Source organism: Sphaerodactylus townsendi, linkage group LG02 (genome assembly GCF_021028975.2).
Source record: "Sphaerodactylus townsendi isolate TG3544 linkage group LG02, MPM_Stown_v2.3, whole genome shotgun sequence".
Classification (NCBI taxonomy): Eukaryota; Metazoa; Chordata; class Lepidosauria; order Squamata; family Sphaerodactylidae; genus Sphaerodactylus; species Sphaerodactylus townsendi.
Window position 1 is genome coordinate 17,555,362 of NC_059426.1, and position 13,383 is coordinate 17,568,744.

At 45.9% G+C, this 13,383-nt stretch overlaps 1 protein-coding gene across 2 annotated transcripts in view; it reads right to left on the reverse strand.

The window, feature by feature from the left end:
• The window catches only part of PARD3B (par-3 family cell polarity regulator beta), a 680,328-nt gene that overhangs the window by 149,701 nt on the left and 517,244 nt on the right, over positions 1–13,383 (reverse strand). The window contains exons 20-21 of one of the 2 annotated variants that reach the window (XM_048484335.1): positions 8,565–8,595; positions 7,275–7,457 (exon numbers count right to left, since the gene is read on the reverse strand). In XM_048484335.1, coding sequence (XP_048340292.1) covers positions 7,416–7,457; positions 8,565–8,595 — 73 coding nt within the window. In that variant the 3' untranslated portion in view covers positions 7,275–7,415. Of the gene's footprint in view, positions 1–7,175; positions 7,458–8,564; positions 8,596–13,383 lie in introns of those variants that run through there. The other variant, XM_048484334.1, reaches the window with a different exon arrangement.

Here is a 13,383-nt window from a genome sequence, read left to right on the forward strand (position 1 = left end):
CAGGCACCTTGTGAGGTGGGCGAGGCTGAGAGTTCCAAAGAACTGTGACTAACCCAAGGTCACCCAACAGGCATCATGTGTAGGAGAGGGAAACCAAGCAGTTCTCCAGGTAAGAGTTCACTGCTCATGTGGAGGAAATGGGGAATCAAACCTGGTTTTCCAGAATTGAGTTCACTGCTCTTAAGCACTACAGCAAGCTGGTTTTCAAGGGTCTATACCTTTACTTTTGCACTTAGTGTGAACCTCTAATGACTAGCTGGTTGAGATCTAGAAATCCTAGGTTTAAATTCCTACATAGCCATAGAATTTGAGGAGTTTAGAGAAACAGAATTGAGATTTGGCTTATGCCTAGTTTAAGCATGCACGTGCGCGCACGCGCGCACACACACACACACACACAGAGTTTTGCAATTGATCAGCAACCCTACATGAGAAACCATGGGTTGAACTGAGTTTGCAAACCATGGTTTGTACCAACTGTGGGTTAACACACTGTCTGAACTGACAAACTGCTATTATGGTTTACCAAGCCATCGAATCAAATAGTAGGAAGGGGACAGGCAGGCCATCTAGTCCATTTCCCTGCTCACTGCAGGATCAGCTTAAAGCAGTGATGGCGAACCTTTTTGAGACCGAGTGCCCAAATTGCAACCCAAACCCCACTTATTTATTGCAAAGTGCCAACATGACTATTTAACCTGAATGCTGAGGTTTTAGTTTAGAAAAAACCGGCTGGCTTCCTCTTCCTCCGCCCCACCCACTTGAGCAGGGACCAGCCGGCTGTAGCCTCCAGCAAGTCCCACGCGCACCGCTCTGTGCCTCTCTAGCATCTCTGCCTCCTCTGCCCCCCCCCCCCCAGGCAGCAGCCACCCGGAGCACAGGCACCAGGCCCGCCAGCCGAGTCCTCCCTGCTCACCACGGTGCACGCACACCATGCTCAGTGGCCCAGACCAGCCTAGATGTGTGTGTGTGTGTGGGGGGGGCGGTGATTTTCCACCCCCACATGATGAACTCTGTGTGTGTGTGCCCACAGAGAGGGCTCCGAGTGCCACCTCTGGCACCCGTGCCATAGGTTCGCCATCACTGGCTTTAAGAATCCCAGTCAGGTATTCTGTCAGCCGTTGCTTGAAGATCACCTGTGAGGGGGAACTCACCATCTCCCAAGACTGCCAATTCCACTACTCAACTACTCTTTCTATAAAAATAATTGTGCTACCTGCCCATGATTTAAATTCATTATTGTGGTTCTTATCCTCTGCTGCCAACAGAAACAGCTCCCTTCTCCAAACCCACCCCTAGGTGACAGCATTTTAAATATTGAAAAAGAGCAATCACGTCCCCTCCCTAAGTTCCTTTTTTTCCCAGACTGAACATTCCCAGGTTGCTCAGCCGTTCATCATGGAGCTTGGAATCCATGCCCCTGTTCATCCTTGTCACTCTCTCTGCCCCTGCTCCATTCTGTCCACATCCGTCCATTCTGTTGCACTGATATGTGAAGTGAGCCACTGTTTTAAGCAAGTTATAGTGATATTTTCCCAGAGTTATCAATGCACAGAGCTTATAACTGTGCCTAATGTAGAATCATACCAATACATTTTTACACGTTGCACCGACGTCAGCATACAAATAGGGTCAGTCAAATAATGAATTAAACAGAAGTCGATTTCTGCTGCTAAATGTATTACTGCATCATTCATTATTACTTTTTTCTGCATTCAGATGATGGTGCCAGAAAACTGTGGGAGAGGTAGTGTGTCAATGTGCATCTGTTCTTACCCACAGAAAAAAACACTTCTACAGACATTCACACATTTCAGTTTACCTGCAAAGGTACAAATTCAAATTGAGAAAACTATATGTGGAAGTATGCTGAGACTAAGATGATAAAGCAGTAAGATGATAAAGCAGATGATAAGATGATAAAGCAGATGATAAAGCAGCACTGGTCTACTGTAAATGGTTAGAAGAGCTGTATATACTAGACATGTATCACTATGAATATGGTCTATTTTCCAGTGCACAAACCCACACTGAAATAGCCTCAGCATAAGGCAGACTTATTTTCATATTGTTGGGAGATCCACACCTGGTGCGTGTGTATCCCTTGAAAAGTAGCAGAGTGGCACAGAGGCTAAACACAGGGAAGCTTACCTGAGCACAAACGCGTGGTTGAGCTTGCTAGAGAGAACTTCAGACACAAAAGAAAGTCAGAGTCATTTGTAGTTTCTAATTTAATAAAAAGAGTATTTATTAGTGAACTCCATTCTGGATAGAAAGGTGGAGAGATAGGTTCACTATCTATTCTAATCTAGCTGGATGGAGGTGGATGCGTAGGAGACGCATCCTCTCCCTAGGTAAGAGTAATGGAGAAGGTAAGAGTAATGGAGAGGTTTGAGAAGAAGGCGGAAGCAAGGGAGGAAGTCCCTAAGAGTATCAGTCTACATCAAAGGGATAGACTCAGCATGATAGAGTAAAGGTGACAAATTCCTAAGTCCCTATCTAGCCACTAGCTCGCTAGTAAAAACCCCCTCTGCAGGATGAGGCAGGAAACAGCGTAAAGTCCCTTTTCTTCCAACACATATGATGTCTCTCATAACACAGACTTATTTTCATATGATGTCTCTCACTCCTGAAAGTTCCTGGCTTAGATCTTACACCCTGCTGAAAGCAATTCTGTAATTGTTGTAATGATCCACAAAACAGCACTAAGGGACTAAGTCTGTTACACACTTCTCTCTGTGATACACCTCTGAAGATGCCAGCCACAGATGCAGGCGAAACGTTAGGAACAAGATCTACCAGACCACGGCCACACAGTCCAGAAAACCCACCACAAGCAGTTGAATCCGGCCGTGAAAGCCTTTGACAATATGTTAGATGAAAAAGGCCAACTCCCAAAAAACATTCAGCCAAGAAAAATGTGTGAACCACACAAATGTCAAGTCTGCCTTCACTGAGACTCACTGGAGTTGAGTTGAAACAGAAAGGAGGGAAGTTCAAACCATAAGGTATGCATCAAGATATCAAGAGGATCCTGACAATAGAAAAGGTTAACACTTCAGGGTTACTTCTATCCTTTTGAAGTATAGAAAGGCTGTTCATGATTGGGGTAGTTTGGGAACAAGTAAGAACAGGGACATTAAAATAGAGCATTTTGCAACGGGATTTGGGACTAATTGTGAATCAGTCACTAGATATGCTGATCAAGCTGCAGAGATCCTTTCATTATAACCAGCCTCATAATTTTATAAAATCATTAAAAGGACGATAATACATTCATAGGGGGGAAAAATGATTGCTTGGTTCGATGCGCGCGTTTTAATTCAATTCTCTATGGTAATGGCCCATGACTGAAATTCCTAGACTGAGATGAGATCATCTAAATCCTGTTTGTCGAAACTAAAAGAGGTGGGAAAATAAATCATTTAGGACATTTCTCAGGTCCTAACATCCTGTGTCACAGATTATGAGTCAGAGGTGAGAGAGGAAAAAAGTCACTTACCTGAAATAACATTAACTGTGAAAAATCATGTAAGGAGAAAGTAAGAAGGAACCGGTGTACAATGTACCAAGTTCTAAACACTCAGCCTGAATATATGTGAAATTGCTTCAGTTAGACGAATAAAAACATTGCTATGATCCTTCTGTTCCTTGGACCAGTGGACAAAACTCTACGTGCAAAAAGCTACCATAGGAACAATTTAAGATGGCACATGTAAATCTAGGAAGGAGTGTGGCTCAATGATAGATCATAGAATCATAGAGTTGGAAGAGACCACAAGGGTCATCAAGTCCAGCCCATTGCCATGAAGGAACACACAATCAAAGCACTCCCAACATATGTTCATCCAGTCTCTGTTTAAAAACCTCCAAAGGAGGAGACTCCACAACTCTCCGAGGCAGTGAATTCCCCTGTCACACAGTAGAGAAACACAATTTGCCTTTTTCCCTCTTGCTCAGAGGAATGTTGCAAAGTCACATCAATGGCATGAATTAACCTACCTACCTACCTACCTACCTACCTACCTACCTACCTACCTACCTACCTACCTACCTTCCTTCCTTCCTTCCTTCCTTCCTTCCTTCCTTCCTTCCCTTCCCTTCCCCTTTCCTTCCCTTCCCTTCCTTCCCTTCCCTTCCCTTCCCTTCCCTTCCCTTGTTCCCTTCCTTCCTTCCCTTCCCCTCCGTTCCCTTCCCTTCTCTTCCCTTCCTTCCTTCCTTCCTTCCTTCCTTCCTTTCTATATTTTTTCAAAGGCCTGAACACAGAGATGTTGGTGAAGGAGAACAAGCATAGTGCAGTGGTTAAGAGTGGCAAACACTAATCTTGATTCCCCACTCTTCCACTTGAAGCCTGCTGGGTGGCCTTGTGGTGGTAGTTGCCGTCGTTGTCGTTATCATCATCAAGCGTGATGTAGTGGTTAAGAGCAGGTGGATTCTAATCTGGAGAAGCAGGTTTGATTCCCCACTCCTCCACTTGAATGGCAGAGGCTTATCTGGTGAACCACACGTGTTTCTGCACTCCTACATTCCTGCTGGGCGACCTTGGGCTCGTCCCAGTTCTTCGGAACTCTCTCAGCCCCACCTCACAAGAATATTCTGAAGGGCCCGTCTTATCTGGCATACTTTCTTTTTCAAATGTTATCATCTAGCAGACAATTTAGGATTATAAAAACCAAGGACAAATAGGCTTAGAAATGGCTTCTATTCCAGAGCTGTCGCTATGCTGAACTCCATGGTTTTGTGTTGATGTGTTCGGGACTGTGTAGGGATGGGTGGAGGAAAGGGAATGTGAGGATGGGGTGTGAGGTCTGAAATAGTGTGCATTGGGGAATGGTTGTAAATTTCGTTGTACATGCACAATGACAATAAATGCTTCTTCTTATCTAAAACAAAACATCAAAAGAAGGGTAGATAAAACAAGCAAACATAAGCCCCTTGGGCTAGTCACAGTTCTCTCCGAAATCTCTCAGCTCCATTTACCTTTCTTGTGGGGAGGGGAATACAATTGCAAGCCACTTAGAGTCACCTCTCAGTAGAGAAAAGCAAGGTATAAAAACTAACACCTCTTTAAAAATCACAGCGAGGAGTATCTTCCTTTGGGTTTTTTTTTTTTTGTAACATCAAGCCTGAGGAAGAGTTCTGGTGAACTTGAAAGCTTGCATACTGGTTTGTGTTATTGTGTGTGTGTGTGTGTGTGTGTGTGTGTGTGTAGTTAGTCCTAAAAGAAGGTATCGTGTTGATTGTTGCTACAGTCTGCCTTTTTCACTGGGACAGAAAGGCAAAGTTTACAGAAAGTAAATAAATAAGGAAAAATATGTGGCATAGAACTGACAGGGCCAATAACCATGTCAGTAATCAGAGATTCCTTCACCTTTAACTGAGGCAGGGCTGTGGCTCAGTGGCAGAGCTCCTGCTTGCCATACAAAAGGGCCCAGGTTTACTGCCAGGTATCCCACAGTAAGATGGAGCTGGACGTGGGCAATGGGAAAGACCTCCACTTGAGACCCCAGAGAGCAGCTGCCAGTCTGAGTAGACAATACTAACTTTGATGGATTGACAGTCTGATCCAGGGTACAGCAGCTTCATGTGTGTGCATGTGATACATCCCAGGCATCCATTTTTGCTACATTTGTAGATACTGCTTGGGGGGGGTGGGGGGTGGGAAGAAAAAACAAACAAACCTGGACTGGATTTTTAAGAACACAGCAAGCTTTGTGAAGCACTATATTTCTCACACTCCCTAATACCAGAAGGAGCCTGCTTTCAGAATCCCTTGGCGATGGCTGCACGACTGTGCCATAGGAATGTACGTTTTCCTTTTCAACTCATACAGAGAGGGGGAAAAAATACTATATTTCTTAATGCTCTCTACCTGCAAGTTTGACAGTAAGGATTAAAAACGGCTCCTTCCTCCCCACTTGGTTATTGGAAAGACCCTGAAAGGCAATCTGTCTTGTGAAGCCAAGCTTTACAGTCTGCATAAAAGTGCCAGGATTCTCAGCCCTTCCTCCAGCCTAATTGAAAGCACATAATATCACACAACAGGGGAAATGTAAACTGTAAGCATGCATAGTAAATCACCGTATATACGCTCCAAACGCCGGTCGCTAATGGGCACCAAGCGGTTGCAGGGGCCAAAAAGCAATCCGAACGCTCGAGGCTTCAAGGCTGCGGAACGACGACGTCTTCCGAGCAGGAGAACAAAAACAACTCATTCAGCGGCACTAACAGCTAGACTGGAGGCGGGTCAACTCGGTCAATTTGCGAAACAACAGACTTTTGGGGAACGATTTCGATTTTGTGGTAATTTTGCGAGAATGGCAATGACGCAAACGCAGAGGAAATCAGTGGTATTCTTTTAAGCAATTATAAGCCCCTGGGCGTTTGCAAAGTAGCCAGTGGGAGTGAGGAACCATAACGTCATAATCAGAATGGCTCTTCTTAAGGGGCAATTCTAAGCAGCGTTCCATAGTTTAAAGTCCGTTAACATCAGCGGGTTTAGAGAGGTGCTGGTCTGCTTAGGAATGCAGTGTCACGAATTAAGAAACACAAAGATCCAAACTGTCAGTTCATTTGCCTACACCAAAGTCGAGTCTCCCTTTTGCCAGACTATTGCTGACACTAAGGGACGGTTGCCAACTTCTGGACTTCCAGAATTACAACTGATCTCCAGATGACACAGATCAGTCCCCCCTGGAAGAGCAAATTCTATGTATGGGATGACATGTATTCTAAGTGGCAACCCTTTCACATTTCCTTTCTTCAGGACCTGCTTCTAAATTGCCAAGGATTTCACAACCTGGTGTTAGCAGCCTTACGCTGAGGTGGTGCATCAGTCAAAACATTTATGTCCTGGTGTACCGGGTCAGCATTGCAGGTCATCAGAGGCAAAGCAAAGGGAAACTACGTCCAGGGTGCGCGCGGCCTGTGCCCCTGCTGTGGCGCCACCTGGCCCTGCCCCTGCTCCAGAACGTCCCTGCCACACCCCCTTCACGGCCACGCCTCTGCCGCAGCTCCACTCGGGGCGTCCCTTCCTCCCCGAGTGTGCAACGCCACTGAAGGTCATTTGTTCTCAAAACCACTCTTTGAAATGGAACATAGGCTCTGTGCCATTTTGTTACATATGAAAAATACCTCCACGCTTGCATAAGTAGGTTCTGGGATAGGAGTGTTACCTCTCAACAGGAGCATGCTGATGAGATGGCTTGTTTATCCTTGCATAAAGTTCTTCCAGTGGCGCTGGAGGGTTCTCACACCCAAAGGTCTCTGGCGGAGGTGGCAAAGATGGCCTGTAGGCACTGATAGCTGGATACCTTTCGCGGAAGTGATTTACTTGTGCATAGTTTGGGTCCGTCTCGTCGTCATCGATATCGGGAGGTGATCCTACGGGACCCGTGGAATACTCAGCCAGGCCTCTAACCTGCCTCTGCCGTAGCTCCTGATGCTTTGCACCAATCCTGGGGGACCAAACAGCCAAAGTGAGCGCTTAGTTCAGTGTCCAGAACACTAAAGGGCAAAATGGTTTCACAAAACAGATCCCAAAAGCTACCGTATTCTAAACAAACACTGGCTAAGGTCTTAGGGAATACCTGATGCTTTATAATCATGCTCTGGTGTTTAGCTGAAGGAAGCAAGCAAGCAAGCAAGCAAGCAAGCAAGCGTATCACCACGAAACCACCACGACTGCTACAGGTGAGTGCTTCCCTCTGCCCAGATATTTGCACACTGATGACACTTCCGTGCCCGTAAACAGACATGCTCCCAACGGCCTCAAAATGCAGCAGGGTAAGAATTTTGAAAAAAGACTTCTCTTCAACAGGTCCGTACTAAATCACAGAGATATTGATTAAAGCACTGATTTTGACAGATGCCTGCCAGAAGTCCCGCTGCCCCCCACACTTGAATTAATTGATCAGTGCACTTTCCCCATCTCCCCTCTCAACTCCAAGATTCTCCTAAATAAATTAATTTATAAAAAGCGCATTAATGTGGGAACCGCAGGCTCGGTTGCCTGAAAAGTCAGGAGGAGAGGCCATTTGCTTGAGTTTTCTGCACCCTCCTTTCTTTAAGTGGGGGACATCGTACCTCATTATACAAAAGCTAGGGGCAGAGTAAAACAGGGAAGAAATGAATAGGAGCCTGACAGAGATGAATTGGTACATATAAGTGAATTAAAAACTATTACTGGCAGTACTCCACTGTGATAAAGCCTTAAGTGGTATTACAAAATGGTGCTGCTAATCAGCCCTATTGTGTAATCTGTTGGGAATAGGAATGGTTATTTTTTTTTTAAAAAAAAGAGGCATGCCCAGGTATAATTTCAAAACCTAGCCAAATCCAGATGATTCAACATTTGCTTTGCAACTGAAAACTTTAAACCAGGCGCTATTAATAATACACAACGGAGAAAAAAAAAACACGTCGGGCTGCCTCGCTCCATAATTAAAGCGACGGCAAAAGATCACAGCCGCAAGATGAGCCGGGCACGGAGAGCGCGGAGAATAAAAAGCAGGATAAGGATTAAAGCGCAGGAGCTGCCAATTAAAAAGTCACGATTTACCCACCATTATTAAATTCTGCGGCACAGAAGATTTCCTGGAAGCAGACAGGTACAGAAGAGAGGTGTGTGTATGTGTGTGTATATATATATAGTTATATATACGCATATACATATTAAAATTAAGAATGACAAGAGAATAACAAATGTTGTTAAAGTGTTATATTTTGCAGCTAGAAAGTATTCTGAATAGTAAAGCAACATTCCACAATTATGGTAAGGAATTAAGGGAAAAAAAACAGGATTATGGTAGGGGAGACAAAATTATAGCAGGAAGCGAAGAAAGGCAAAAACAAGGACACCAGCTGAAATTAAACTTCTTCTGAACTGTATCCTGCAATACTGCTGAAAAGGGTCTGGGGTTGGCGTCTTCTTTTTCTTCTTTTGCCATCAAGTTACTGCCAACTGATGGTGACCCAAAGGGGATTTTCAACGCAAGAGGCAAAGAGAGGGGCTTTGCCATTGCCTGCCTCTGTGTAGCAATCCTGGACTTCCCTGGTGGTCTCCCATCCAAGTACTAACCAGGCAGTGGTGGGATCCAAAAATTTTAGTAGCAGGTTCTCATGGGGGTGGGATTCAAACTGTGGCGTAGTGCCAATGGGGCTGGGCGGGGCACGACGGGGGCGTGGCTGGGCATTCCTGGGCGGGGCTGTGGCAAGGACGCAGCCGCTGCGCCGGTCCTTGGGTGGGAAACGAATGCACGCAGGCGCAGGCTGCCACGTACGCCGGTGCACCTCCTGCTAGACTGCTTCAAGTTCTGCGTGCTACTGCTGAGAGGAGGGGCGTAACTCAGGCAAACATCACGTAGCAAAATCACCAATTAATAACCCCCTCTAGGCACACACAAATAATTAGTAACCTACTCTCGGGAACCTGTGAGAACCTGCTGGATCCCACCTCTGTAACCAGGGCTGATCCCGCATAGCTTTCGAGATCTGATGAGTTTGGGCTTGCCTGGGCTATAAAACCCATACAAAATGCTGCTTGATCCATTCTCAAAATGGCACTCACACGGGTGCCTTTCCAAAACATCCCCTCCCACTGTTTAAATGCAGATTTGTCCTACAAACAGGCATGAATGTGCTGCATTTGAGCACATAAAGTGCCTCCCTCCCAAATTAAGTTGGCTTTACATGGAACACTGGATGGCAATTCAGATTGACTTCCAGAGTCTGCAATCGGTTTGGATAAAATAATCCTTTGGATGCCTCACTGTTCATGCAAACAGACTCTTACCATAAGATGTGAATGTTTGAAGCAAGTCAACAGAATAGTTTGGGATCAGATAATACCTACAGGAAAAGGGAATTGATCTGTGACCAGGGGCACTATCCCATATTTCCGTGGACGAAGCCACTAGACGTTTTTAAGGTGGTAGAGTCACAGCAAGGTTGGGTACATGTCAACATTAACTTTCCAGAAGGAGTCAGTTCACTGGGATTACTTTTAGTACCTCCTAATAACCCAGGATTTGCTTCTGAAAAACAATCAATGGCCCCTTCCGCACACGCAAAATAATGCGTTTTCAAACCACTTTCACAACTGTTTGCAAGTGGATTTTGCCATTCCGCACAGTTTCAAAGAGCACTGAAAGTAGTTTGAAAGTGCATTATTCTGCATGTGCGGAATGCGCCAATGTGTTTTAGGGAGTACAGTTTTCAAAGACTGTTATTTTTCTGGTCAAAAGTTCATTCCAATCTTTTTGGGGCGAGGGTATAATTTCTTCATTGTCACTCCTCAAAATTGCCCAAGATGATAGACAATATTAAAAGAAACAAACACTCAATTATACGTAGCAAACATAGGAAACAGCAGTAAAGCACGCCTATAGCGGCAACCAAAACTATTTCAGCCCAACCCCACTGAAACTGCAGCGGCCACTGTCTGATACTGATGCTGACTCTCAAGAAACCACATTCCAAGGTAACAGACATGGGGAGGGAGAAACAAACTGAGATGAACATAGCTATTTCCCAAGCAAAAAAAAAAAAGGTTGTTGAATATGCATCTGTATGAATCACTGTGAGGTCGAAAGTCCTCTTCAGGGTCTGCTCCTGTTTCATGAAATATTAATTACACATGTTCGTTACACTTTTAATGGATTTTAAAGTTTGTACCTTTTTTATCATCTACCTGAGTCTGGCTTTGGAAAAAAGGCCACTAATAATGCTCTCAATTACTAATTAATTTCCAGTGAAAGTTAGTTTGCCTGCAAGTGTGCATTTCTAGCCACTGATAGCTGTCCGGAAAATCCCTATCTTTGAAGCTCATTTATTTTATTCTCAACTGTTTCGCTTTCAACATCGAAGTAAACAATGAATCTTATCCGCCCACTTTCTTTCTTCACTGAGGCCCTTTCTGCACGGGCCATATACGGCGCCCCGGGGATGGCAAAAACGCCGTCCCCAGGGAGCCGTTCGCACAGGCGGCACTGCTAAAATGCAGCAGCGCCGACCTGGCTCCCCTCCTCCACCCCCAGGGCGGCGTCAGGCCGCCTCCAAAAACCTCCCTCCTGGAGGGAGGTTTTTGGAAAACAGCGCTGTTTTCCCCATCCCTCTCCCACTCACCTTGTCGCCTTCGTCGCTCTACTGGACTGCTGAGACCCTCCCTCGCTGTCCTCCAACCCCTGGAGGTTGGAGGGCAGCGTGGGCAGGTCTTAGCAGTCCAGCAGGGCGACGAAGGTGACGAGGTGAGTGGGAGAGGGACGGGGAAGAGGCGGCTCCGTGCGGAAGAGGCGGCTCCTCAGCAGAGGCCAGCGAGAGAGAGGCGGCTCCGTGCGGAGCCGCCTCTCTCGTGCTGGCCTCTGCTGAGGCCGCTCGCACGCCATGGTGTGAACGGCCCCCACCCCTCCACCGGCAGAATTCCTGCCGGTGGGGGAGCGCCCTTCCCGCAGTGCGGAAAGGGCCTGAGATTCTCTTTCCTTTTTACAATGTTCATAGCCGTTGGACATCAGAATGGTACCAAGATCTGGCAGCTCGGTGCAGCTCCAAGCCTTCTCCACCTTAGCAGTTACTCATCTTCCAGTAATGCTGGAAGTTAGTTTTCAAACCATGTTGAACAGCAAACCCTGGTTAGTGTTGCATGCATTTAAAGCCAATGCTGGAGATCCGCTGTGGTTGGGTGTGTCCTAGGGAAGACACACAGAGACCTTCCCACAAGCCTATAATCGACTCTTTCAAATTACTGCTCCCCCCACCCTCTAAAATTCTTATTAATGAAAATTAGACGCAGCAGCACAGTGGAATTGATCTCCAGGAAAGGGAAAGTCTCTTCAGAGACAAGCCAGTCCTGTGAAGCAGGAAGAGCAGTAAACAAACAACAACCCCCCTCCAAAAAGACTAAATGGAGGCTTTGAGGCTACCACAGATAAAAAATAAAAAAGAGCACCGCATGTCTACAATGTAACAATTCCTAGCACAGAAGTAATTAGTGAGCAGATTAAAAAAAATGCAAGAGGCTTAATCCTCTGAGGGTTCCTGAAAGAAAGATGAAAGCGAGATCACACAGCAGGGGAGCGGCGGGGAGGCCAGCCTGCCCGTTCTGTGCCCCCGACGGAACAAATTCATGGATATTTATGCAGGAAGTTAAACCCAGTTTTGGTAAACGACAACGATCCTTCCTGAGAAAATGAACGGTATGGATCCCAGTGTCTTGGAGTGCCAGCCGCAAGACAACCACCAGAGATGGACTTCCATGGCAAAGATTGTGAGAAACATCCATTCGGAACTAGGAATATGTGTTTGTATGTGTGTGTGTGGGAGTGTGTGTGTGTGTGTGTGTGTGTGTGTGTGTGTGTTTGAATCGGTGCCCTTTCCCTCCTCGCTCTTTCATCCAAGCAGTACTTTCAAGAGAAATGATTGTTTAGAAAGATTAATCCCACACTGGACCGCGATGCTGTGCTTAGAAATAAGAGAGACGGCGGCAATCAATAAGGCTTTGTTAAGGCGTTTTGTACATTGGTGCTTCTTGCTGAACATTTTTGTTCTCTGCCGCCAGAGTGTTGCAACACAACTGGGTAGCACACGTGCAAGTGTGGTTGATCGACTGCGGTCTCCGCTTTATGTCCAAACAACCCCACTGGTCTGAGCAGCGCTTCTGCAATTTGCTGTGGAGGAGGAGCAGGTCCGCTAATATTATGCAAGACACCCAGAGCAGATATCACACGAGACCCTGGCTTAATTGAACTAAGTATGGACAGGGCGATTCTCCACAATTTGTGCTGAGCTAGGATCCATCTAACCAGGATCTGTGACCACAAACTGAAGTTGGTTTGCGACAGGGTCGGAAACACTGGGTTGCGAAATTTTGGGAAGATAGAAGGGTGGAGCCTAGGGAGGGCATGAAGGCAGGGAACTCAGCAGGGCAAAATTCTGTACAGTCCACACTTCAAAACAGCCATTTTTCCCCAGAGGAACTGGTCTCTGTAGTTGAGAAGGATCCACTCAGCAGCGGTCGTGGTAACAGCAGAAGCAGTTAAGGAAAAGAAAACGTAGGAACCCAGGCGTTGTTCACTTCAAAGAACAGAAGGGTTTTATTCCTGGTTTCCAAAAATCACAAAACAGTCTGACAGAGTGCAGTGCAGCAACTGGATAACCAAAGCACGCACAGAGCAAACTGTTCTGTGCACATATATACAGATATACAACCAATCAGGGAGTAGTGATGCAATCACACTAGATGTGCTTAGTCATGGTTGCATCACCCACCTGAAACTAGGTGAAAGGTGGAGGATTGCATCAGCTAAGCTATCAAGTAGATTTTGCTGATCTGATTGTCAAGTCCTAACAGTAGTCTGGAGATCAACTGTAATTTCTGGAGACCTCCGT